The sequence below is a fragment of the Podarcis muralis genome, chromosome 7 (genome assembly GCF_964188315.1).
Source record: "Podarcis muralis chromosome 7, rPodMur119.hap1.1, whole genome shotgun sequence".
NCBI classification, from domain to species: Eukaryota; Metazoa; Chordata; class Lepidosauria; order Squamata; family Lacertidae; genus Podarcis; species Podarcis muralis.
The window spans coordinates 90,149,454-90,177,389 of record NC_135661.1 but is presented as its reverse complement, the minus strand read 5'-3'; the positions used below and the strand labels follow the sequence as shown (position 1 = coordinate 90,177,389).

Genomic DNA, 27,936 nt, shown 5'->3' with positions numbered 1-27,936 from the left:
TTTCGCATCCACCTTGGTACTTTTTCAGCTACAGTTAAAGACTAGGACTTGCACACGCAAAGTCCATTCTCACACGCTGGCGAATGCAGGGAAACCATTTTTATACGTCAGGGAAAATGCTGAGGCGGGGACAGACAGGAGATTCGTGGTGAAACAATTCCAGATTATGATACATGAAGAGCTTAAAAAGATACAGGAGAAACTCGAAAAATCAGAATATCGTGGAAAAGTTCGTTCATTTCAGCAATTCAACTTCAAAGGTGAAACTAATATATGAGTTCAACTCGTGACATGCAAAGCGCGATGTGCTTCTACTTCTCAGAGGTCCAATCTTGCTCGATTTGCAATCCTCGTTTTGCTGATTTCCTTGAATATTCTAATTTTCTGAGATTGTTCATTGGGGCTTTTCATCAGCTGTACGCCATGATCATCGCAATGATAACAAATCAAGGTTTGACATATCTCGCTTTGCATGTCACGAGTCTATCTCATATATTAGTTTCACCTTTCAAGTTGGATTACAGAACTCAAGGAACTTTCCCATGATATTCTAATTTTTCGAGTTTCACCTGTATTTAGTTCGAGCTTTAAAAAACTAGAGGCATTTTTGCTGGGTTTAGTATCGAGTGACATCCCTAAGGATAAAATGTATTCCTTTACGCAACCGCGGCAGCCAGAATCCTAGTGGCAAAAAACTGGATCAAATATTAGAATTATTAGAATGGAGAACCAAATTTCTTGAATTTGCGGAGATGGCAAAATTAACAGCATCAATTAGAGGCTACTCTAATCAAAAAATTAATAGAGTGGGAATGCGTTAAGGAATACATGAAAAAAGTCGGTGCTGTAGATTAAAAATCAATATGCAGAAGTTTAAAAGGCGCAAGGAAATAGGATAATAATATATTGAGGTTGGAATAACAAATAAAGTGGATAACGCAACAATAACAAAAATAATTGTAGGTAAAGAAGATCACACCTGGGTGGAGGGATGTACTGGGCTGTGAGGAGGGAGGTGAAGGGATTAATTGTTAAAGATTGGTATAGGATTTAAGAGATTTGAATTTTCATAAAGGTTTCTATAAAGAAAGCAGCAAGAAATATCAAGTAAAAGTATCAAAGAGGATCATAGAATCCTAGAGTTGGAAGAGACCACAAGGGCCATGGAGTCCAACCCCCTGCCAAGCAGGAAACACCATCAGAGCACTCCTGACATATGGTTGTCAAGCCTCTGCTTAAAGACCTCCAAAGAAGGAGACTCCACCACACTCCTTGGCAGCAAATTTCACTGTCAAACAGCTCTCACTGTCAGGAAGTTCTTCCTAATGTTTAGGTGGAATCTTCTTTCTTGTAGTTTGGATCCATTGCTCCGTGTCCGCTTCTCTGGAGCAGCAGAAAACAACCTTTCTCCCTCCTCTATGTGACATCCTTTTATATATTTGAACATGGCTATCATATCACCCCTGAACCTCCTCTTCTCCAGGCTAAACATGCCCAGCTCCCTTAGCCGTTCCTCATAAGGCATCGTTTCCCGGCCTTTGACCATTTTGGTTGCCCTCCTCTGGACACGTTCCAGTTTGTCAGTGTCCTTCTTGAACTGTGGTGCCCAGAACTGGACACAGTACTCCAGGTGAGGTCTGACCAGAGCAGAATACAGTGGCACTCTTACTTCCCTTGATCTAGATGCTATACTCCTATTGATGAGGCCCAGAATTGCATTGGCTTTTTTAGCTGCCGCGTCACACTGTTGGCTCATGTCAAGTTTGTGGTCAACCAAGACTCCTAGATCCTTTTCACATGTACTGCTCTCAAGCCAGGTGTCCCCCATCTTGTATTTGTGCCTCTTAATTTTTTTTGCCCAAGTGCAATACTTTACATTTCTCCCTGTTAAAGTTCATCTTTAAAGGAGATCAGTGTAAATGAAAACATGGGACTTATGGTTTTGTTACATAGGATTTTATTTTGGAGCTGGGTTTTTTTTTTTTTTTTTGGAGTTGTTTGTTGTAAAGAGTGTATATTATGTGAGTAAAATAATAAAGGATTTGGAAAAAGGAAGGAAGGAAGGAAGGAAGGAAGGAAGGAAGGAAGGAAGGAAGGAAGGAAGGAGAGTCGTGTGTCAATCTGGCCTTGCTCCAAGAGAAAGGCCTCCAAAAATGTATAAAGTTAGTAATAAATGTTGGAAATGTAAAGAAAAAGAGGGAACATTTTATCACATGTGGTGGGAATGTAAAAAGGTGAAATGCTTCTGGGAGATGATATATAATGAGTTGAAAAAAATGTTGAAATATACATTTCTAAAGAAACCAGAAGCATTTTTACTGGGCATTGTGGGAAGTGATATAAACAGAAAGAATGTAAACTCTTCTTATATGCAATAACAGCAGCAAGAATATTACTGGCCCAAAAATGGAAGCAAGAAAAATTACCGACGATGGAAGAATGGAGGATGAAGTTAATGGACTAAGCAGAACTAGATAAACTAACAGGAAGGATTCGAAACCGGCGAGACCAGAAATTCACGGAAGACTGGAGTAAATTTACGGACTACTTGAAAAGTAATTGTGAAGAACAGACAACGTTTGTAGGGTTGCAAGAAGTTTTGTGAGGAGTATTATTCGAAGTATTGTAAAAATGGAGAAGGGGGAGGATGATTTGTCAAGAGACGTAAAGGCAATATAAAGTTAAGAAATGCGTAAGAAGTGGTGAAAACGGTGGATCATCAGAGGTGCTGATGGAAGTCCAAAAAGATTGTATTTTTGTGGTACATTTTATAATTTATATGTTAAAATTAATAAAAAATATTATTTTAAAAAGAGAGAAAGGCCTCAGGGCGGCCTAAAAGCTGCTGGGCGGTTTTCCGTCTACCGGCTAAAATGGAGTCAGATTTAAATAAAATAAAATATTTAAAATAAAAATAAAAAGCTGGCTGTGGTATTTATGGCCAACTAAGTAGGCCTCTGTTTGCCCCAGATGGCGGCTAGACTGTCCCCACCTCAGTCCAGTATTTCCCTCACAATTTCTCCTCAGTCTCCTGTTGTTTTTCTCTACAACAGCCTTCCTTCAAACTCCCAGAGCGTGGCTTACACTTAATAAAAAGCACGACAATTTGATTCAGCATAACATACTCGGATCCAAAAATAAATATAAATGGCTGCCTTCCCAACACCACATAGACCAAAATTGTAAAAGAAAAAAAGAAAATTTCTCTCGTTTTCTCCTCAGAACAAGAACTGTGAGGGAACAAGTTGGCGGGGAAACACCTTTAGGGTTACACTCAAATATTAAAATCGTGTATTGTGTTGTCTGTTTTCCCTTAACCAAGTGAGGAAAAACAGCAAATAAATTCTTATTAAGCTGGGCTGCACACACGCAAAATAATAATAATAAGAAGAAGAACTGTATTTTTCCGTGTATAAGACTATATTTTTTCCTAATTTTTTGAAGTTTAAATAAGGGGTTGTCTTATACACGGATAGTGTATTTTCTTAATTTTGACTCCCCCAAAATAGGAGGTGTCTTATACATGGAAAAATACGGTAGTAGTAGTAATAATAATAATAGTAATAGTAATAATAAATATTTCTGAGGGAGTCAGAGCAGCAAATACCACGTGCACCCCCCAGCTCCGCTCCAAGTCAAGGTACCTAATACCCAAAATCTGACTAATTTATTTTAGCACCTGAAGCTGAAAATCTCATAACTGCTTCCCCTCTTCCCTGGCAGTAAAATAATATATGATGATAATAATATTAACTTAACAGTCAGCTGTCATGACACCCCGAAATCAACTGTCTGAGGCACTTGCCTCATCCTGCCTAATGGCAGGGCCGGCAGTCTTCACTAGGGTATCACTTCTTTAAAGAAGTCCTGTTCAAATTTGTTGCACGTGGATAAACCATACCGCCAAAAAGGAAAAAAAGAAGTAGCATTTACTTGTCTTTTGATAATGCGCACACATAATTTGACAATTTACTTGTCTTTTGATAATGCGCACACATTTTGGTTAGACCACTGAAATGAGTAAAGATGGTCGAGAGACAGAGAAGCATTTTTGGGTGGAGAAGAAAGGGATGAAAAGGCAGTGGAAAGGCCAGAGGAGGTGTAAAAGGAAATTAGAAAGCGCGATAAAAGGAGAATTAAAAAAAAAAAAAGGAACAGAGAAGTGAATAAGAGGAAACAGATGAGAAAAAGGACTCAATGCAAAAGGAATTAGAGAGGAGGAAGGAGATAAAATGGCTTCTTTTTCAATGGCGGGGCAGAGACTAAGTTATAAGTTGAGTGTGAAAGGAGAAAGGAGAACTGGAGAAGAAATTGCAGGAGATAGGTAAAAATACCTTGGAAGGTATATGAGTGGGCAGGACGGGGGAAATATAAAGAGAAAAAGCCTTGCAGCGGTTCTCAACCTGTGGGTCCCCAGATGTTGTTGGACTACAACTCCCATCATCCCTGAGCTCTGGCCTTGCTAGCTAGGGGTGATGGGAGTTGTAGTCCAACAACATCTGGGGACCCACAGGTTGAGAAAGGCTGAATTAGAGCCTCTGAGTTGGCAAATCCTGCCTAAAACAAGACCCAATTTGAGTCGAGCGACTCAAATGAATTATTTCATGGGTAGGCAAACTAACATCTGTGGGCCGGATCCAGCCCAATTGCCTTCTTAATCCGGCCCGCAGACGGTCCGGGAATCAGCGTGTTTTTACATGAGCAGAATGTGTCCTTTTATTTAAAATGCATCTCTGGGTTATTTGTGGGGCATAGGAATTGGTCCATTTCTCCCAAAAAAATATAGTCCGGCCCCCCACAAGATCTGAGGGACAGTGGACCGGCCCCCTGCTGAAAAAGTTTGCTGACCCCTGATTATTATTCCTTTTTCGTATATATTTCAGCAATCCCAATGTCTGAGAGTGAGAAGCACAAATGTTGCGAAGGTGTCGTGATCCGTCATGGAAGAACCTGGTTGAAGAAGAGACCAACCCAGACCTTGTTGTTGGTTGTGCAGGGCCCCCCCATGGAAGCTCGAGTTTCAGGGCCCCCCCCAAAAAATGTCTGCAGATACCGATTCCTCATGGGTTTCCGAGTGATACCCAAACAGCAAGATGCCGAACTGAACGGATAACTGTGTCTGATCCAGCTGTGCGTTTCTGATGCACCCCTGCAGGATAAAACAGAGTAGCCGACCTGTTTCTGTCCCCCTTCCCAGATGTTGTTGGACTACAACTCCCATCATCCCTGCCTGTTCGTTGTGATGGCTGCAGGTGATGGGAATTGACTTCAAACACTGTCTACCCCTAGGATAAAGGAAGTGAAGGGGGAGAAATCATTCATCTCACCCCTGAGCAATTTGGAAGAAAGGCGGGATAAAAACCAGATAGGAGACTGGTTGGAAGCTGGGCACGTATATATGGATCTATCTACCTGTTATGAAATAATAAATAATTTTGATCAAGCTAGAAAAACAAAATACATATATACCTAGGTATTACCAAAATGTATACCTATTGTTTCGCTAAAGGACTTTCAACTTTGTGCGCTCATTTACCAAAGACGTTCCGCGCCATCAGTGGCACTCTCCCCTTTTCCCCTCAAGTTTGTGGTGTCGAAATAAAAATCATCCGGCGAACCGTTTCCAACCCGCTAAGAAAAGAAATCTGGGAACGAGGGAAGGCAACCCCACGCCTGCTTTTGTTTGGAGATTTTTTGGGGGGGGGGAGCTGCGCCGCTGTTCCGTGCCTCCTCTCTTAACCGCGCTTTAATTGCTGCAAATTAATTAAAACCTTGGAAACTTCCTGCAGCAAGCGGCTCCGTTGGTGGGTTGGGGAGGCGAAGGCGAGGCGAAGGAGCCTCCAGCCTGAGGCTGCAACTATAGAAGGATCCCGCGAGAGAAATAACCGGCAGTCGGAATCACTGGTGGAGCCATGGACTTGTTTCATCTCTGCATGGGGGTGGCGCTGGGTGGATCTGGGTGGCTCATATGCTAAAGACTGCCCTGGACTTTGAATAAGATTGTGGTGTCTTTATTCTTTTAAGAAGGATTCAAGGGAACTTACCAGGAACGTACAATTCAATCTGAAACAGACCGAATTGTATACAGTGGTACCTCGGGTTAAGGACTTAATTCGTTCCTGAGGTCCGTACTTAACCTGAAACTGTTCTTAACCTGAAGACCACTTTAGCTAATGGGGCCTCCCGCTGCCGCCGTGCCGCCAGAGCCCAATTTCGGTTCTCATCCTGAAACAAAGTTCTTAACCTGAAGCACTATTTCTGGGTTAGCAGAGTCTGTAACCTGAAGCATATGTAACCTGAAGCGTATGTAATCCGAGGTACCACTGTAATAGTGAGAGGCTCACACGAGCCTGCAACCAGCTATCTGCTGTGCATGTAAAAAGGGGAGTGTAAACTCTGCTAAGTAAAGGAACTTGCTAGAGTACGTTTCCGAACACAATTCAAAGTGTTGGTGCTGACCTTGAAAGCCCTAAACGGCCTTGGTCCAGTATGCCTGAAGGAGCGTCTCCACCTCCATCATTCAGCCTGGACACTGAGGTCCAGCTTTGATGGCCTTCTGGCGGTTCCCTCATTGCGAAAAGTGAGGTTACAGGGAACCAGGCAGAGGGCCTTCTCGGTAGTGGCTCCTGCCCTGTGGAACGCCCTCCCAACAGATGTCAAGGCAATAAACAACTATTTTACTTTTAAAAGACAACTGAAGGCAGCCCTCTTTAGGGAAGTTTTTAATGTCTGATGCTGTACTGTTTTTAATATTCAGTTGGAAGCCGCCCAGAATATTCAGTTGGAAGCCAGATGGGCGGGGTATAAATTATTATTATTATTATTATTATTATTATTATTATTATTAGAATATTAATAAACAATATATCCTCTTCTGCCACCCTGAACATTCCCACACATTCAAGTAAATCAATAAAAATACTTAACTGAGGTTCTCCACCCCCCAACAGATATCCTAGCCCCACACATGCCTCAACACATCTCTTCCCATACCTTCTTGTTCCACACTAAAGTACAGAAACAAGGCATGTGCCAGACAGAAAATGTCCACTATATGGGACACAGGTAGCAAATTCATCAGGATCCCATGGGTGAAAGGGGTGCAGAGTACGACTTCCTGTCCTGAGTTTGAAACCGAGAGGCTCAGAACATGCAGATCTGAGGCCTGGGAGGGAAGGAGCTCACCGGCCACTTGAAGTGGAAAGGGACCCGGATGGGCCCGCTGGTGGCCACGGCGTTGCGGTCAGCAGGGACGATGTCGCTCAAGGCTGCCCCAAAGGTGCAGGGGGGCTCTGGAGAAACCACGGCCTGGGCGTGCTTCAGGCAGACGCGGAAGAAGAGGCGGCAGGGCTGGCCGCCGTGGCAGAAGCTCCGCAGGCTGGTGGTGGTGAAGGAGTGGACTTGAAGTTCGAAGACGCCAGCCAGCTCAGCCTGTGCGCAATAAAGAGAAGAGGGGGGAAACCAGTTAACACAGGAGAGTCCTTGCAGCCCCCTCCCTCTCAGCTATTACAGGAACACAGGAAGCTATCTGCCTGACACCGAATCAGACCATTGGGTCCATCCAGATTAGCATTTTCTGCACTGACTGGTGATAGGATACGATATCTTTATTGTCATTGTCCCATAAAAGGTAAAGGTAAAGGTACCCCTGCCCGTACGGGCCAGTTTTGACAGACTCTGGGGTTGTGCGCCCATCTCACTTAAGAGGCCAGGGGCCAGCGCTGTCCAGAGACACTTCCGGGTCACGTGGCCAGCGTGACAAAGCTGCATCTGGCGAGCCAGAGCCGCACACGGAAACGCCGTTTACCTTCCCGCCAGTAAGCGGTCCCTATTTATCTACTTGCACCCGGGGGTGCTTTCGAACTGCTAGGTTGGCAGGCGCTGGGACCGAACAACGGGAGCGCACCCCACCGCGGGGATTCGAACCGCCAACCTTTCGATCGGCAAGCCCTAGGCGCTGAGGCTTTTACCCACAGCGCCACCTGCGTCCCTTCATTGTCCCATACAGAACAATGAAATGGAAAAATCTACATAAGACATTCAAAAACTCTGAAACCCCATTTTAAAATACAATATACTCCTATAGAGACTCCTTTTACTGCGTTTAAAACCAGAAATGCATTTGGGTAGAAACTGTTTCTCAGGTGGCTGGTCCTAGTCTTTATCACCCTGTACAGTGGCGCTCCAAGATTTCTGGCAGGGGTCTTTTCACAGTGCTTCCTGGAGGTGCCGCTAGGAATTGAACCTGGAATTTCCTAAATCGTGCACAGCAAATGCTCTGCCACTGAACTATTCATTTATTGATACCGATATTTGTATACCACTATGTCATAAATAAGGGACGCGCATGGCGCTGTGGTCTAAACCACTGAGCATCGTGGGCTTGCCGATCAGAAGGTCGGCGGTTCGAATCCCTGCGACGGGGTGAGCTCCGGTTGTTCGGTCCCTGCTCCTGCCAACCTAGCAGTTCGAAAGCACGTCAAAGTGCAAGTAGATAAATAGGTACCACTCCAGCGGGAAGGTAAACGGCGTTTCCGTGCGCTGCTCTGGTTCACCAGAAGCGGCTTAGTCCTGCTGGCCACATGACCCGGAAGCTGTACACTGGCTCCCTCGGCCAGTAAAGTGAGATGAGCGCCGCAACCCCAGAGTCATCTGCAACTGGACTTAACGGTCAGGGGTCCTTTATCTTTATGTCATAAATAGATATAGATATATAACCGTCTTTTTCTGTGTCTAACACTCCCCTGTGTATAAGACACCCCCTATTTTGGGGGACTCAAAATTAAGAAAATAGGGGGAGATTGCCAAGGGCTGTTAAGCTTTTTTTGGGGGGGGGAACTGCCGAAAAATCGGTCACCCAACGCGCAAATACTGACAAAGGCGAGCGTTGCCAAAGCCACCAATCGTCTGCCCGTTCAATGCCGGCAGCCGCCAAAAAACCGCCCAATTGCCGCAGCGGCAGCCCATCACAAACAGCCCTTGCGACAGCCACCAATCGCCCACCCTTGTGACGCTGAGAATCTCCTGCTCGCAGCTGAAACCAATCGCCCCCCCCTGCACTATCTGTGTATAAGATGAGCCCCAATTTTTAACATCATTTTAAAATAAATAAAAAACATCGTCTTATGCACGGAAAAATATGGTGTATCTCAAAGCGGTTTACAGCGATAGAAACATAAAACCATACAAGGTTAAATGCAGACATCAATTACGCATTATGGAAGGATGAATTCTTAACTGCCTTCATAGGCGTGGTGGGCACAGTTATTCCATACTATTGGCAGAGTATTCCACAGGGCTGGGCCAATGACACAAAAGGCTTGGCTTCTCATGGTCAAATGAGCCTCACCAACTTGGGGAATGACCAACAATGTACCTGCAGCCGGTGTTAGAAACTCGGATATATAAACTAGGCAAGTCTTGGGGGCCAGACGGCTCTAAAGTCTTTTCAAATGATGGACTGAGTGTGATGGATTCTCAGTTAAACATCTGGCTAGTTCAGATAGCAAGCTTGAGCTAGGTTAAGAGCTTTGAGAACTGAAAGAAGAGAAGTCACTTAGTCCAGGGATAGTCCACATATATAAAGGTAAAGGTAAAGGTACCCCTGCCCATACGGGCCAGTCTTGCCAGACTCTAGGGTTGTGCGCTCATCTCACTCTATAGGCCGGGAGCCAGCGCTGTCCGCAGACACTTCTGGGTCACGTGGCCAGCGTGACAAGCTGCATCTGGCGAGCCAGCACAGCACACGGAACGCCGTTTACCTTCCCACTATAAAGCGGTCCCTATTTATCTACTTGCACTCGGGGGTGTTTTCGAACTGCTAGGTTGGCAGGCGCTGGGACAGAGCAACGGGAGCGCACCCCGCTGCAGGGATTCGAACCGCCGACCTTTCCATCGGCAAGTCCTAGGCACTGAGGCTTTTACCCACAGCGCCACCCGCGTCCCTAGTCCACATATATATTGGCCTATTAATCCAAACTCTTTTTCTTAACGGTGACTCTTCCTGCTCAGGCTGCCCAGAAAACGCAATTAGGTTTCAGAAATTCATTTCTGATTGTGCAGATAAAATAGAACTGACAGAATACGATAGGGTGGGGTATCAGTGTGTGAAAACAGTCCAAATCCAGTGATCCCCAGATGCTGGAGACGTCAGGCACCATCCTGACGCCCAGGAATCTTCACTTGGTCACAAGTGGTCAAAAGCCGGGTGCAAAATGCGCATAGCGCCTGGCTAATTTCGAACACTGCCAGCAGCTGATCTCAGTGATCTGAGCTGGGATGTAAGGGTTCAGGTAATCCCTGAGGTACCCTTGACCTAAGTTGTTCAAGAACCTTGAACCTAGCTCAGCAGTAAGTGGCAGTAACAATGACCCTTTCCCCATCCTTACTCCTTCCTCACAGCCTTTTATCCAGGCAGGAAGTGAAATTTGCACAGTGGGCAACAGTCAGCTAGCCAACCTCCAAGTTATGCTCTGGACCCAATATGCTTGCCCTGAGGCCTCAGCCCACAACCACCCTGGCCCAGGCAGGGGGGGGGGCTGCACTGCAGCTGCTCACAAAGCACAAACTTCATGGGTAGGCAAACTAAGCCCCAGGCCTTAGATCCAGCCCAATCGCCTTCTTAATCCAGCCCACCGACGGTCTGGGAATCAGTGTGTTTTTACATGAGTAGAATGTGTCCTTTTATTTAAAATGCATCTCTGGGTTATTTGCGGGGCATAGGAATTCGTTCATCCCCCAATATAGTCTGGCCCCCCACAAGGTCTGAGAGACAGTGGACTGGCCCCCTGCTGAAAAAGTCTGCTGACCTCTGAAACTTCATTAACCGCCTCCAATGCTGCAGTCAGTTCCCAGAGTACAGTGGTACCTCGGGTTAAGAACTCAATTCATTCTGGAGGTCCGCTCTTAACCTGAAACTGTTCTTAACCTGAAGCACCACTTTAGCTAATGGGGCCTCCTGCTGCCGCCCCATGATTTCTGTTCTCATTCTGAAGCAAAGTTCTTAACACAAGGTACTATTTCTGGGTTAGTGGAGTCTGTAACCTGAAGTGTCTGTAACCCAAGGTAAAAGGTAAAGGTACCCCTGCCCGTACGGGCCAGTCTTGACAGACTCTAGGGTTGTGCGCCCATCTCACTCAAGAGGCCAGGGGCCAGCGCTGTCCGGAGACACTTCCGGGTCACGTGGCCAGTGTGACAAAGCTGCATCTGGCGAGCCAGAGCCGCACACGGAAACGCCGTTTACCTTCCCGCTAGAAAGCGGTCCCTATTTATCTACTTGAACCTGGCGGTGCTTTCGAACTGCTAGGTTGGCAGGCGCTGGGGCCGAACGATGGGAGCGCACCCCGCCGCGGGGATTCAAACCGCCGACCTTTCGATCGGCAAGCCCTAGGCGCTGAGGCTTTTACCCACAGCGCCACCCGCGTCCCTGTAACCTGAGGTACCACTGTACTTATGGCTGCCAACCTTTTCAGAAGCTCTAACAGGAGCGTCTTACCCATAGACGTTAGTGACATGGGGCGCCAGGGTGCCAGATTTTGGAGGGTGCCACAGGCTGAGTGTCTAGGAAGGAGAGTCAGGGCGCGCTCCCTTCCCTGCTCCCCTCCTCTCAGCCACCCATCGGAGCGTGCTGCGTCCGGCTCAGGGAAGGCCCTTTGCGTCCCCTCCTGCCAGGGCTGCCTGGGTGCCTGACAGGCGCGATCGGGGGTGGGCACAGGGCGCCCCTCTCTGGCCGCGTCACTGCCTGCGCACCTCCCTGCGGAGTCTGCGAGTGGAGCAGGGAAGCGCCCTGTGCGATCCTGACACCGAGCGAGGATGGCACAGCCGGCAAGCTACCTGATCTGCTTGCTGGCCCTCCTGTGGCACAGACTTCCCTGGATGGGGGCAGGCAAGGGGCACCGGGCGCTTAGAGGGAGGCTTCACGGGAGGCCATCTGGGCTGTGATCTGGGAGCCTCTTACTTACGTGCAGCACTGAGCGCACATTGGACCACGCGATGTAAAGGAGCCAGACCAAAGTGCCCCCCCCCCCCCAAAAAAGGTTGACAACTCTGGGAAACAGGGGGCAGCGCCGGAAAGATATTTGCACCATGGCGCCAGATATGCTTAAGACGGCCCTGAGCTCTTGCGACAGGAACTACAGCTGGATTTGGCAACATCACCTTGCCAACAAAGGTCCATATAGTTCAAGCTCTGGTTTTCCCAGTAGTGATGTATGGAAGTGAGAGCTGGACCATAAAGAAGGCTGATCGACGAAGAATGGATGCTTTTGAATTCTGCTGCTGGAGGAGACTCTTGAGAGTCCCATGGACTGCAAGAAGATCAGACCTCTCCATTCGGAAGGAAATCAGCCCTGAGTGCTCACTGGAAGGACAGATCCTGAAGCTGAGGCTCCAAGACTTTGGCCACCTCATGAGAAGAGAAGACTCCCTGGAAAAGACCCTGATGTTGGGAAAGATGTAGGGCACAAGGAGAAGGGGACGACAGAGGACGAGATGGTGGGACAGTGTTCTTGAAGCTACCAGCATGAGTTTGACCAAACTGCGGGAGGCAGTGGAAGACAGGAGGGCCTGGTGTGCTCTGGTCCAGGGGGTCACAAAGAGGCGGACACGACTAAACAACAACAACAACCAGTTGAAAGTGTTCATCTCCATGCTGTCAAAAAATTAACAATCGCCTGTTGATTTCTACACACTGTTGTAGAGTAGGGTTGCCATATTTCAAAAAGTGAAAATCCAGACACAAAAGTTCTTGAGCTTTTTAAGAATTCTGGCCAAAGTTGTTGAGCTTTTTGGGCAAAATTTTGCCGGACATTTTTTCCCACCCATGCGCTGCTTCCGACCGCAGGGTTCCGGCATCCTGTTCTCACAGTGGCCAACCAGATGTCTGCAGGGAACATGTTGCCCAGAAACTTGCATCATATTCCCCACCCCCTCTGACCATGACAAGGGCTCTTTCTTCCTCTGAGCTCTTTTTGCAGAGAAAGCAATGTCTCTTTCCCAGACACCCCCATCTAGAGCAGGACACTGGAGTCACTCTCCCAGTCTCTTTCTTTAGGCCCCCACCTCCTTTTACAACCATAGCGAACCATATACAGTCATACCTTGGGTTACAGACGCTTCAGGTTGTGTTTCTTCGGGTTATGGACTGCCAAAACCCGAAGTACCAGAATGGGTTAATTCTGGGTTTTGGCAGTCGTGCATGCGCAGAAGTGCTAAATCGGACTTTGTGCATGCGCAGAAGCACCGAATCGCAATCCGCGCAGACGCAAAGCTGCAGGTTGTGAACGTGCATCCCGCACGGATCACGTTCGCAACCCGAGCATCCACTGCACTCACAACAGAATCTAAATTACAGTGGTACCTCGCAAGACGAATGCCTCACAAGATGGAAAACTCGCAAGACGAAAGGGTTTTTGGTTTTTTGAGTTGCTTCGCAAGACGATTTTCCCTATGGGCTTGCTTCGCAAGACGGAAACGTCTTGCAAGTTTGTTTCCTTTTTCTTAACACCGTTAATACAGTTGCGACTTGACTTCGAGGAGCAACTCATAGCACGCGGTGTGGTAGCCTTTTTTGAGGTTTTTGAAGACTTTGGTGATTTTTGAAGCTTTTCCAAAACTTTTCCGACACTGTGCTTCGCAAGACAAAAAAAATCGCAAGATGACAAAACTCGTGGAACGAATTAATTTCGTCTTGCAAGGCACCACTGTACAATCTACATTAATTACACTGCACACTTTCCCTCCATTCTGGAAAAAGCAGTTCCTGGCCTTCCATTGGTCTCTGCTTAGACATTTCCATTGTGCGTCTCTCTCTCTCTCATATACACACACACAGAACATTTCACACAAATTCCACCCTACTTTCCCGACTCTGGAGGCAGATATATTTGTGTGTGTTGGCGGCAGGAGGGAAGGAGACAAGCTTCCTGGAGGAACTCTAAAGACTTTATAGACGTAGCACCCACCCCACTTTTGTGAGGAAACCCTCGCACTTTTGCAAACAGCCACGTGAAACAAATTTGCTGCTCTCCTGCTTCTCCTCACTGAATCCATGCCCAGATAGCTCACCCATCGGATGTTCCCTGAAGCAGCCCCGACCTGGTGGAAATTAGACTGGCCTCAACGAGAGCCAGGACCTTTTGGGCTGTGGCCCCGGCCTGGTACAATGTTCTCACAAGAGACCAGGGCCCTGCGGGATCTGACATCTTTCCGCAGGGCTTGCAAGACAGAGCTGTTCTGCCAGGCCTCTGGGCAGGATGCCGTTTGACTTACTTACTTCCCTTTGCATAAAACAAGCTCAAAGGATGCCCCCAACCTGCTCACAGGTCCTTGTATGATCAGTGGAAACAGTTGGTCCTGGCAAGTCTTAAGCACATTGTGTGGTTTTTATGATGTTAGCCGCTCTGAGCCCGGTCTTGGCCGGGGAGGGCGGGATACGAATAATATTTATTTATTTGCATTTATTATAAAGACACCCCAGTATTGAAGAAGGTGAAAAATACTAACTAATAACCTGAGCCTATACAGTGGTACCTCGGGTTACAGACGCTTCAGGTTACAGACTCCGCTAACCCAGAAATAGTACCTCGGGTTAAGAACTTTGCTTCAGGGTGAGAACAGAAATTGCGCAGCGGCGGCAGCGGGAGGCCCCATTAGCTAAAGTGGTGCTTCAGGTTAAGGACAGTTTCAGGTTAAGAACGGACCTCCGGAACGAATTAAGTTCTTAACCCGAGGTACCACTGTACATGCTTTCCTGGAAGGGTTTGTGAGAAGGAATGCAGCCTAAGCCTAAACTTAATTGCAGCCGGAGTTTATTATTTATTACGGTACATTTTAGATCATTCCTGAATTCCAGAGGGTTGGACTAGATGACCCTTGGGGTCACTTCCAAATCTACAATTCTATGATTCTATGACCTTTCCTTCAAGGAGTCTGAGGTGGCACACACTGTTCTCGCCCTCTCCATTTAATCCCCACAACAGCCCTGAGAAGTAGGTTATGCTGAGAGACAGTGACAGGCCGAGGCCACCCAGGCAGTTTCATGGATGGGTGGGGATTTGAACCCGGCTCTCTGGTCCGAGTCTGACACTCTAACCACACTAGCATCCAGAGTCTGCTTTTTCAACACCAAGAAGATAAATAAACTTTCTTCGCATTAGCAACAGTAAAACATTACAGTATACGCAGAAAAGGAAATTTGATACAAAAGCACAATTTAAAGTCCTGAATCAGAAAGGCTGAAACTACATTTGACAACCGTGATCCAAAACACTGCCACAAAAAGGTTTCAACACCAAGGGTCAACTCTGGAATAATAAAAGTGGGGTGGGTTGGGGGACGACGACACACAGTTCCAAAACACCTGAAAGACTAATTTATCGTGGCAAGAACCAAGCGCACAAAGAGGACAGTAAAGAGGGGGGGGGTGTCGAAAAAGAAGACCACTGTGCTTACACGCTGGTCCAGCGGAGACGGGAGGAATTGCGATGCAAGATTAAAATGCAAATGGCCTGGGAAGAAAGAGCACTGGTCAGGGTGGGTAGGAAGAGTGTAAGATTTAAGTGTAAAAACAAGACTTGTTAGACAGTGGAATGGCCTCTCTAGGGCAGTGGTGGACTCTCCTTCCTGAAGGTTTTGAGGCAGAGGTTGGATGGCCACCTGTCATGGATGCTTTAGCTGAGATTCCTGCATTGCAGCGGGGTTGGACTAGATGACCCCCGGGGATCCCTTCTGACTGATTCCATGACTGCACTGATGTCTAAGAACCTCAGAAGAGACCTGTTGGATCAGGCCAAGGGCACATCTAATCCAGTATCCTGTTCTTGCAGTGGCCAACCAGATCTGTGGATCCCAAATAGAGGTCCATGCTATGGGGCAGAGAGGACTTCTGGGGATGCCCCCAAACAGCCACAAATGCTGCGAGAAATCTACTACTAAAGCAATACTTCGATGTGCAGATCTCAATCTCTCTCTCACACACACACACCCCTAACCCAGACCCTGAAAGTTGCAGTCATTAAGTGGAAGAAAACATCTGCTCTTTTATTCCTGTCCTTCAGGTCAATGCCTTCTGCAACCAGGCGGGGGCCCCGTTGCCAGGTCAGAGAAGGGGAGTAGCCAGGAAGAGGGGCTTATCAGTCCTGCTCAATATTTCATGCCAACAGCACACAAGAACTCATCTTCCCAAACAGATTGCTGAGCTAGAGGTTTTTTAAAAGTCTAGGACAGTGGTGGCTGTTGCTGAACTCCCATCATCCCTAACTTTTGGCTATGGCGGATGGAGGCAAAAGTTCAGGAGAGAAAAACCCAGTTCACAAAGGATTCAGCAACAAGTTTTCATGGGGGCCGCAGGCAACAAAGACAAAACGGCGCTTTGATTCAAGAAAGACCCCGATTCATTTAACCGCTCTTCTCTTTACCACTGACACACACAGCAACCAAAGCTAAGCAAACTTCAACACCCAAACTTCTCTTTTTAGAACACCGTCATCCACTCTAACTAAAATCCCAGTTTTGGTGAAATGTCTAACAGAAGACATTTCCAGATCTTGCCCTTTTAATCTCTGTGCAATTGCTGCATCGGAATCTTAGTCTCATCAGGCACCCATTATCATCACCCGTGCAAATAGCGTTTTCCGAAAGCGTGCCCAAAGTTGTTATACTGAACTGCCTCTGGAATTGCAGAGTGACGGGGAAGCGATAAATGCAGATACTGTACGTACATCAATAAAACATCAGCCTGCACCCCACCGCTTCATTCAATCTTGGATTTACCCTTTGCAGGGGAAATCTGAGCGTTTCTTTTTCAAAAAACCTGTTGCAAACAACCCACTTGCGATAGGGCAACGACCCATTTACAGTACTAAGCCCTTGTCTGGAAGCAGCCTAATTAAAAATCACATTTTGTTTTAAACGCAGCACAAAAAACTTCTGAAGACAACAGCAGATGTGCTCCACGCAAGTTCCTTTTGCTTTACCAACCCAGGACCAGATTCCTTTAAAAACAATCAATCAACTTCCTTCTGTTCTGCTCTATTTCCGAAGGATTTAGTAACCACCACAGTTGCTTAAATTAAGAGTGTTGGATGAGGACTGGGCCACTCAGCCATGACCCCTCGCCACATCACCTTGGTCCATCAACCTAACCTACCTCAGTTGCTGAAAGAATAAAACGGGGGGAGCCATATATACTACATTTAGGTCCGTGGAAGAAAGGCAAGATATGCAATTAATAAGAAGTAGCTATTATAAGGATCCAAAGTGTCATGATAGCACTTGTTTAAGCAAGTCCTGTCTAGAGATTCGCAGCCTTCCAAAAGGCTGCACACATTTCCCACCTATACACAGTAATGTGGACTAGAAACTTGAAAAATCCGACATCTGGCACGACCTTCCTTTTACTATGAACACCTTGCCTGAGACCTCGGGGTTTGCAGCCTGAAGGCTGGGGTGCCAAACGCAGCCTTCTTCCCCAGAGCGCACGCAAACGGACCGGTCTCCTTCCATAGGTGCCAACTCCCTGGGTCCCCGGGCACCCGCAAAATTCTATTAAGGGGCCCGGGGCACCCACTCGGTGCCAGGGCCATGCACGATGCACGGCACCCACAGTCGTGGGGCCACGTTGACACTCCTGTCTGTCTCCTACTCAACAGCAAAGCTTGGGCAGATCGATACGCAAGTGTCTGTACACACACGAGCGCAAGGGCTACTTTATTCGCAGCAAGCCACCTGGTCCTCCTCGGATTCACCTAAAATCGCCGTAAACAGGCATCGGGAGCGGGAGGCGAAGGCACCTTTAACTCCTACACCCCTCCTCGCGCGTAGGAAACGGCGCGTTTTGCCCGCGGCTCCGGCTGCGCGCTCTCTTTACGCGCGAGAATCCGATGGCTGCGCACTCACCCGCGGGGCGCACAGCAGCGCCAGGAAGCCGGAGAAGAGGAGGCGGAGAGCCATGTAGCCGGGACTCCAAGGAGAGGAGGAAGGCGAGCTCCTGAGACTCTGCAGAGAGCCAAGTCCCCGGCGAGCGGCGTCCAAGAGCAGCAGCAGAAGGGGAGAAGTTGAGCCAAAGCGGCGGGGAGCGCAGACGAAGCCGCAGGTGCCGCGCCGGGGAACAGTCTGGAGATCAAACAGGAGCAGGAAGGCACGCGCGCAGCTTATGAATGGAAGCGTAAAGGGGCCCCTCCGAAGCTCTTATAGGCAGGGCGGGCCTTGGCCCCGCCTCCGGCAGCCAGAGGCCACGCCCCCTCGGAGAAGCAAAAACTTTCCAAACCGCTCCCCCCCAACCGACTCCCCCCGACGTCTTCTCTTTTCTTCTTTGCACAATGAGACCTGCTAGCTGCTGTATTAGTGGGAACGCCGAGAGGAAGCAGGCAGGACGCCTGGGTCCCCTTGGAAAAGTCGAGGTAGAGAGTGGCTGGTTGGTTGGAGCAGAGAAAGGCTTGCTTTTCTCTCTCTTTCTTATTCAGTTCTCTCAACACACAGCAGCGTCACCAAGATATATAATGAAATATGGCACCTTGACCCAGGAGCTGGTGTTTCGGCAACACGTGCAAAATAACACCCAAATAACATTCAGGTCTTATCCTAGGCTGCACGAAACATTTCGGTGAACTTAAAAGGGAAGGTTTTTGCTTCTGTTCCCACTTTTCCTCCAAGGAATTCAGAGGCAGCAGCACCCATTTTATCCTCCCAACAACCCTGTGAGGTGACTTAGGCTGAGACTCGTATTTACCAGCCCAAGGTCAAAGGGCAGATTCCTGCCCACTTTGCTCTTGCCCCCACAGCTGCTCCTTGCCCCAGGCAGCTGTGTTGCTCTCTTTTATTTGCATTTACTTATTGCATTTATTCGCACCCCCAAAGTGGGGTCCCCAGGGAGTCTGACCAGACCCCAACCAGGTCGGCTTCAACAGAATGGCAACTGCAGTTGCCTTGAGAGGATATATACGCCTGTAATAGCAGGAAGGTCCATATAGTTCAAGCCATGGTTTTCCCAGTAGTGATGTATGGAAGTGACAGCTGGACCATCAAGAAGGCTGATCGCCGAAGAATGGATGCTTTTGAATTCTGGTGCTGGATGAGACTCTTGAGAGTCCCATGGACTGCAAGAAGATGAAACCTCTCCATTCCTAAGGAAATCATCCCTGAGTGCTCACTGGAAGGACAGATCCTGAAGCTGAGGCTCCAAGACTTTGGCCACCTCATGAGAAGAGAAGACCCCCTGGAAAAGACCCTGATGTTGGGAAAGATGAAGGGTGCAAGGAGAAGGGGACAGCAGAGGACGAGATGGTGGGACAGTGTTCTCGAAGCTACCAGCATGAGTTTGACCAAACTGCGGGAGGCAGTGGAAGACAGGAGGGCCTGGCGTGCTCTGGTCCAGGGGGTCACGAAGAGGCGGACACGACTAAACGACTAAACAACAACAATAGCAGGAACCCCCCTGAAAAAGCAGTTTTCCTCAGATGGAGATGCAGCACCGGGGAAAGCAAAGTTGCACCCGTTGAATTTCTGCCCTCTAGGCATCTGTTCGAGGCAAAGAACCTAGAGGGCAGGTTCTCTTTAACAGTTTGAAAGGAGCAGATAATCAAGTTGTCCGTTCTCTACAAGAGCTTCCGCCTCTGTTTCTCTCAAGTTTTATTTTACAAAATCTCCCCCATCTCTCTCTTTCTCTCTCTCTGGCTGGAACCGTACAGCAGTGGTTTTTATTTCGTTTGAAAGGTTCTGGGGAGAGGGGCACTCTGAGAACAGCAGGATTGCTCCAGCTGTATGCTAATCGCAGCACCTGCCCCCTTAAAAGTCCCTGGAGCCAGCGCTGTCCTTCCAAGTCCTCTGACTCTGCGGCCTGCCATCCCCAGCCTGCTGGCGGGTCTCATTGATAACCAACTGGATTTACTTCCAAGTAAATACACTTTTTCTGCCCACGTTTCTTAATCCCATCAAGCGCTCCAGCTCATCCTCATCATGTGCAAGAAAACTAACATCATATTTAAAACTCCCCAGGGCCGGGGAGAGTGCTGGCATATAACCTAAGCACCAGGCAGCATTATTGGAGGTTTCCCGTTTAACTCTGGAGTGATGGCTCCAAAAATTATAGCAAACGACACTTGTTGAAAAATCCTCGAAACGTCTAAAAGCAAAAAATAGCAACACAGGCTGTAATGGATTGCCCAGTAGGCAGACTTAAGCACCATATTCTTTTCAGTGCTTAGGGACTCTAAAGGTCTTAACCTGGCCCTGCCCTGATGATTTTGTTGTAACTTTATTCAGTATATCTGAACAGCTAACGTTTAAGGGATTCACTGGTAACACCTCATGGGCAACTATATTCAGATAAAAGCGAAAGGACCCCTGACAGTTAAGTCCAGACGCGAACGACTCTGAGGTTGCGACACTCATCTCGCTTTACTGGCTGAGGGAGCCGGCGTTTGTCCACAGACAGTTTTTTCCGGGTCATGTGGCCAGCATGACTAAGCCGCTTCTGGCGAACCAGAGCAGCGCACAGAAACACCGTTTACCTTCCCGCCGGAGTGGTACCTATTTATCTACTTGCACTTTGACGTGCTTTCGAACTGCTAGGTTGGCAGGAGCAGGGACCGAGCAACAGGAGCTCAGCTCGTCACGGGGATTCGAACCGCCGACCTTCTGATCGGCAAGCCCAAGAGGCTCAGTGGTTTAGACCAGAGCGCCACCCGCATCCCTAATGAGATCTGTACTTGTATCAAATCAGGCAAGATTGCTGGGCACCCAAGGACAAAGAAGGGTGTAGGGAATATTGCATTTGTTTTAGGTTTTTTGCATAACTTGTGTTGTGGAAAATCAACAAATTAATAGATAGATGATAGATATAGATGATAGATGATAGATTGATAGATAGATAGATAGATAGATAGATAGATAGATAGATAGAGATAGATAGAGATATAGATAGATAGATAGATAGATAGATAGATAGATAGATAGATAGATATGATAGATAGATAGATGATGATAGATAGATAGATGATAGATAGATAGATAGATAGATAGATAGATAGATAGATAGATAGATGATAGATATAGATAGATGATAGATAGATAGATAGATAGATAGATAGATAGATAGATAGATAGATAGATAGATAGATTAAACTCATTTCTATGGGATCCAGTTAGAGGGCAGTTTTCAGGGAGCTCCATTAGCACAGGAGATCCAAAGTTGGCACAATATTTTTAACTGTTTTAAAACGTAAACAGTAACATAAGCTGCTGCTTCTTATTAAAAGAACACACACACACATCAAGATCAGAAGATATAACAGAGGGATCCTTTATCAGCATTTAGAGGCCTGTGTATTTAGCATAATTTGTCCTCCCTTTCTCCGATTTTCAACCTCCCGTGGTGTTCAGGTACACAGGTTTTGATCTGTGTAGAAATCTGAGTGACTGAGGAGGCTGGGACCCCAGAGCTTACACTTCCTAAATTCCCCATCCTACAATGGCAACCAGTTCACTGAATGTGTAACAAGTGTTTTAACACGACACAACTTGAAACCCTGGTTAACCCCCCCCCCCCACATCACTTCTGTTTGCTTTCCAACTCGGAGCGTACAGAGTCTGATTCTGTGTTCACCTTTTCTTCCACTCCCCCACCTCGATTTCCCCCCCCCCCAGGTCCTCCCACATGCCCCCAGCTTCAGCTGCTGACCTGCGAGTGCTTTGGCAAACTGTTGATTACTTTATTATTTGAAGGTGGGGAGAGAGAGATATCTGTACCTCAGCTGTGACTCCTGGACAGGTTCGGTCCAGAAGGTGCCAGCTGTTGCGTCCATGGACTGAAGCATGGGAGGGGGGAAAATGCTCAGCCAAACATGCCCTCCAGTAGCTAAGTTGATCTCCATGTTCACTCAACTGGAAGAACGGCCAACCTTTGCTTCTGTTCAACTGTTGGTAACAGTGCTTGGAACGTCCCCTCTAGGATGACACAGATGGAGATGTGTTTGTAATAATAAAATCCCAATCTTGTGGGGGCTCTGAACTCTTCCATTGATTGGGGGCCATTTCAAATCTCCTCACCTCCTAAAATTAAGTTGCAAATCAAGCCTTGAGCACTGTTGACATGGCTGGAACCCCATTTCCCACAATCATGACTAGAGCCATCGTTATTTGAAGGTGTGGGGGACTCCCTGGTCCTGAATGGGGCAACTGTGCCCCTGAAGGACCAGGTGCGCAGCCTGGGAGTCATTCTGGACTCACAGCTGTCCATGGAGGCGCAGGTCAATTTTGTGTCCAGGGCAGCTGTTTATCAGCTCCATCTGGTACGCAGGATGAGACCCTCCCTGCCCGCAGACTGTCTTGCCAGAGTGGTGCATGCTCTAGTTATCTCCCGCTTGGACTACTGCAACGCGCTCTATGTGGGGCTACCTTTGAAGGTGACGCGGAAACTACAACTAATCCAGAATGCGGCAGCTAGACTGGTGACTGGGAGCGGCCGCCAAGACCATATAACACAGGTCTTGAAAGACCTACATTGCTCCCAGTCCGTTTCCGAGCACAATTCAAAGTGTTGGTGCTGACCTTTAAAGCCCTAAACAGCCTCGGTCCAGTATATCTGAAGGAGCATCTCCATCCCCATTGTTCTGCTGGACACTGAGGTCCAGCTCCGAGGGCCTTCTGGCCCTTCTCTCAGTGCAAAAAGCGAAGTTACAGGGAACCAGGCAGAGGGCCTTCTCGGTGGTGGCACCCACCCTGTGGAACGCCCTCCCACCAGATGTCAAAGAGAAAAGTAACTACCAAACTTTTAGAAGACATCTGAAGGCAGCCCTGTTTAGGGAAGCTTTTAATGTTTAATAGGTTATTGTATTTTAGTGTTTTGTTGGAAGCCGCCCAGAGTGGCTGGGGAAACCCAGCCAGATGGGCGGGATATAAATAATAAATTATTATTATTATTATTCAACAACCTAAACAGATTTCAATTATGCTGAACAGGCAAGTTTTGCCCTTGCAGGCAAAAGCTCAAAGATCTCCCTCCCTGTCCCACAAAAAAAGCAGCCTGGAATTTGGATGACTCCTCCAAGAGGACAACTGACCAATTCTTCAAAGGTCAGAGATTCCTTGCTGCCCCTCCTCCCCCCCCCAGCAAGGCCTTAATGCCTTTCCCAGGGACACACTTTCTCCCCACTCCGCCCCCAATGCATTTGCCAGCCCAAGGTGTCGAAACAATGGGGAAGGTGATAGGGCGGTAGGGGGGTGGCCCAGATTCCTGCCATGTGCCGCCAGGGTGTGAATGCAGCCCCCTTCTCCCTGGGGGGTGGGCAACACAGAGCTGAATAGGAGGCACACTCTTTCGCACCTCGACACATGGTGAGGAGAGGAAGGGGGGGTGGTCAGCCCTGGCCAGACTAATGAAAAGGACAATCCCCATTCGCACATTGCCAAGAAAAGCGTCTCAGAGCATTTCCCAAGTTGAGTAAAAGCAAACTCAGGGATCCAGGAGAGGTAAAACTGACAAACGGTTGAGGGGTTGGGTATGTTTAGCTGGAGAAGAGAATACTGAGAGGTATTTTGAAGATATTATTCAATATTATCTTCAATATTATTCAATATTATCTTCAATATTGAAGATATTGAAGATAGCCATCTTCAAATATCTTCAAATATCTACACAATAAAACAAAATGCCCAAAGAATACGTCGTTTTGTTTTTTTGTTATATATAAAGGTAAAGGTACCCCTGCCCGTATGGGCCAGTCTTGACAGACTCTAGGGTTGTGCGCCCATCTCACTCAAGAGGCCGGGGGCCAGCGCTGTCCGGAGACACTTCCGGGTCACGTGGCCAGCGTGACAAAGCTGCATCTGGCGAGCCAGCACTAGCGCAGCACACGGAAACGCCGTTTACCTTCCCGCCAGTAAGCGGTCCCTATTTATCTACTTGAACCCGGGGGTGCTTTAGAACTGCTAGGTTGGCAGGCGCTGGGACCGAGCGACAGGAGCGCACCCCGCCGCGGGGATTCGAACCGCCGACCTCTCGATCGGCAAGCCCTAGGCGCTGAGGCTTTTACCCACAGCGCCACCCGCGTCCCTTTGTTATATATATAAATTATTGATTTTTTAACATATCATTAGCATATCATTTTTAACAATTATGAAACATACTTTGTAGTATGTTTTTTACTAAAGTTTTTTAGACTTCTGTCAATCACATCTGAAAATTTTCCTATCTTTTTTTACTTAGTTTACATTTCTTACTTTCACTATTACATTTAAGTATCATAACTAATATCTTTCATCTTTATCTTCTTTGCAATATTTCATATATTCCTCCTTACAAAACTTCTTGTAGTCCTACTAGTATAATTTGTTGATTACAATTGCTCTTCAAATAATTCGTATATTTGTTCCAATCTTCTGTGAATCTCTGGTCCCGCAGTTTTCGAATCCTTCCTGTCATTTTGTCTAATTCTGCGTAGTCCATTAATTTTGTTTGCCGTTCTTCTTTCGTCGGAATCTCTTCTTGCTTCCATTTCTGGGCTAACAATACTCCTGCCGCTGTGGTTGCGTAAAAAAACAATTTAACATCTTTCGTGCTCAAATTGAACCCGATTAAACTGGCAGAGTGGTGCATGCTCTAGTTATCTCCCGCTTGGACTACTGCAATGCACTCTACGTGGGGCTACCTTTGAAGGTGACCCGGAAACTACAACTAATCCAGAATGCGGCAGCTAGACTGGTGACTGGGAACGGCCGCCGAGACCACATAACACCGGTCCTGAAAGACCTACATTGGCTCCCAGTACATTTCCGAGCACAATTCCAAGCGTTGGTGCTGACCTTGAAAGCCCTAAATGGCCTCGGTCCAGTATACCTGAAGGAGCGTCTCCACCCCCATCGTTCTGCCCGGACACTGAGGTCCAGCTCCGAGGGCCTCCTGGCAGTTCCCTCACTGCGAGAAGCCAAGTTACGGGGAACCAGGCAGAGGGCCTTATCGATGGTGGCACCCACCCTGTGGAACACCCTCCCACCAGATGTCACCAGAGAACAACAACTACCAGACTTTTAGAAGATATCTGAATGCAGCCCTGTTTAGGAAGCTTTTAATGTTTGAGGCATTACTGTATTTTAATATTGTGTTGGAAGCTGCCCAGAGTGGCTGGGGAAGCCCAGCCAGATGGGCGGGGTATATATTATTATTATTATTATTAATTATTATTATTATTATTATTATTATTATTATTATTATTATTATTATTATGCCTTCTCCAGAGTGACCCTAGGAGCCGACCCTCACCTCTTTCACTCCAACTGGCTCCAAAGGGTGAGAAGACGTCCTCTCAGCGGCTAAAAAGCTCCCCTTTCGTGCTGATAGACTGGCCCTTGGATGTTGGAGGCAGAAACAGTGATGGGTCTTTGACCCACCCTGACCCTGGGCGACCGTACAACTGGCTAGGGGCCCTTCCTCGCCTCTGAACTAGGACGGTCATCAAGTCAGGTCCATCAAGGCTTTTCAGATGGATGGATGTACCCAAAGAGCGCATGTACTGTATACCCTAAGCCACATTTTCTCCCTCCTATCAGAAAAGAAAAGGGCAGGCTTCTTGGGACGGCAGCCAAAACTCCTTTCAACCGACCCATTAAAAAAAAGGGCCTGGTCTCGCTTCCTTTGCCGGGCTGAGCTGTAAACAAACATCATTGCTGCATTAGGAACAGTCCGGGGATGTCAAAATATTGGCACAGCCACTGCCAAGGCAAAAGAGGGGTAATTAATTCCTGAAAGGGAGGTTATTTGGGGGGGGGGGGTTGAGTGGGGAGAGGAAGAGAAAGCTGTAATTTTTAAGAGAATCCCCCAAACTGATGCCAGGGAGCAGCTCTGGCAAATTAATGGCCGGCAGCCGTTAACAGCGTTAATATCTTCAGCAGGCATCATTGCAAAGGGACCTCCCAGCCGCAGAGCAATTGAGGAGACCCCTCTTGCAGTGGTGCCTGGTGAGGCAGCAGGAAACCTTGAACTCAGTCTGAAATAGACTCGGAGTCGAGAGTGGATTTCATGCTCTTTATTCAGCTCATAGTGGTGAGGAGGAATGGAAGTTCCCCCAGAAGGTCTGCTTTATATGCATTATTTACACAATGGGCCCCACGTGATTGGCTAATTCCGAGATTCTCCTGTAGGCCAATCAGGTTGCGGATTCGCTTCCACCGGGAATTGGATTGGGTGGCTCCTGTGGACCAATCAGACTGCTGCATTCTGGACCCTATTGTTCTAGGACCAATCAGACTGCTGCATTCTGGATCCTATTGTTCTAGGACCAATCAGACTGCTGCATTCTGGACCCTATTGTTCTAGGACCAATCAGACTGCTGCACTCTGAATCCTGTTGTTCTAGGACCAATCAGACTGCTGCATTCTGGATCCTATTGTTCTAGAACCAATCAGACTGCTGCATTCTGGACCCTATTGTTCTAGGACCAATCAAACTGCTGCATTCTGAATCCTATTGTTCTAGGACCAATCAGACTGTTGCATCTGGATCCTATTGTTCTAGGACCAATCAGACTGCTGCATTCTTGATCCTATTCAACTCAGTACATAACACAGTCTCGGCCAGGTTGGTTGAAAGGCGACCTTTGTCAACTTGGCACCCTTCAGATATTTAGGATGACAACTCCTGTCATCCCCACCCAGCGCAGCTGTACGGTTCTGATGAGGGTGAGAGCCACAGGCATGCCAAAACATGTGGAGGGCACCAGGTTGGGGAAACCTGTTTTGAAGATTAGTGCCTAGATCTGGCCATAGATGCCCACTCAGCCACTTCGATCTGCAGAACTGGCAACAGTTAAGACCTGCCCTGCATTTGTAATAAATCAACTTTACCTTCCCGCAGGAGCGGTACCTATTTATCTACTTGCACTAGCGTGCTTTCAAACTGCTAGATTGGCAGGAGCAGGGACCGAGCAACGGGAGCTCACCCCATTACGGGGATTCGAATCGTTGACCTTCTGATTGGCAAGTCCTAGGCTCTGTGGTTTAGACCACAGCGCCACCCGTGTCAGTAGAAGTATTTATATTCTGCCTTTCTCCCAAGCTGGCATTCACAGTGGCGTACAACATTTTAAAAAAACCCATTATAAAATACAAAGTAATAAAAAGCAAAGTTGTTAAAAGCAATAATTAAAATACATTTGGAGCCAGCAATTAAAATGCAGTTTGCCCAAACAGCAATCCCACAATCTGGGAGCAGCCACAGAAAAGGCTTTTCCTCTCGTCTCCGATGTTGATGGGATTGAGAGAAAGGACTCAGGCAAGGCTCTTGCCAGCTGGGCAGGTTTGTCTAGGGAGCTACGACCTTTGCAGGTAGCCAGCTCTTTCTACTTCTCTCTTTTTTCTTTTTCTTTTTACAAATGATTTTTATTAAAATTTAAGAACACCACCATCACCACCAACCAACAAAGACATCACATCTTATTACATATATCCCATTTTATGCTCCATAGAGCTGTTGACTTCCCTTCTATAATTCACAGTTTCATTGATTAAACATTACACCATGACATAAGATTTAATTCAACCCTGCCAACGTTTTCATATTTCTACAGTTCTCACTCATATATACCATAAATTTACTCCATTCTTTTTGGTACTTCGTCTTCTCCTGACTGCGAATTCTGTGTGTCAGTTTTGCCATTTCAGCGTATTCAACCAACTTTATCTGCCATTCCCTTACAGTCGGAATCTCCTGTAACTTCCACTTCTGTGCTATCAAAACTCTGGCTGCTGTTGTTGCATACAGATATAATCTTTGATCTGACTTCTTAATATCTTCCCCCACCAAACCTAGCAGAAATTCTTCCGGCTTTTTTGGAAAAGTGTATTTAAACGTCTTTTTTAACTCGTTTTTTTTTTTTAATAAATATTTTTATTAGATTTTCCATTAAAAAAAACATTTTTACAAAATTATACATCCATTTTTAACT

At 47.2% G+C, this 27,936-nt stretch overlaps 1 protein-coding gene across 1 annotated transcript in view; it reads right to left on the bottom strand.

The window, feature by feature from the left end:
• The window catches only part of DLL3 (delta like canonical Notch ligand 3), a 160,726-nt gene extending 142,557 nt beyond the window's left edge, over positions 1-18,169 (bottom strand). Inside the window, exons 1-2 of the mRNA XM_028741844.2 lie at positions 17,896-18,169; positions 7,186-7,431 (exon numbers count right to left, since the gene is read on the bottom strand). Coding sequence (XP_028597677.2) covers positions 7,186-7,431; positions 17,896-17,949 — 300 coding nt within the window. The 5' untranslated portion in view covers positions 17,950-18,169. The remainder of the gene's footprint in view (positions 1-7,185; positions 7,432-17,895) is intronic.
• Between the last annotated feature and the right edge of the window lie 9,767 nt (positions 18,170-27,936).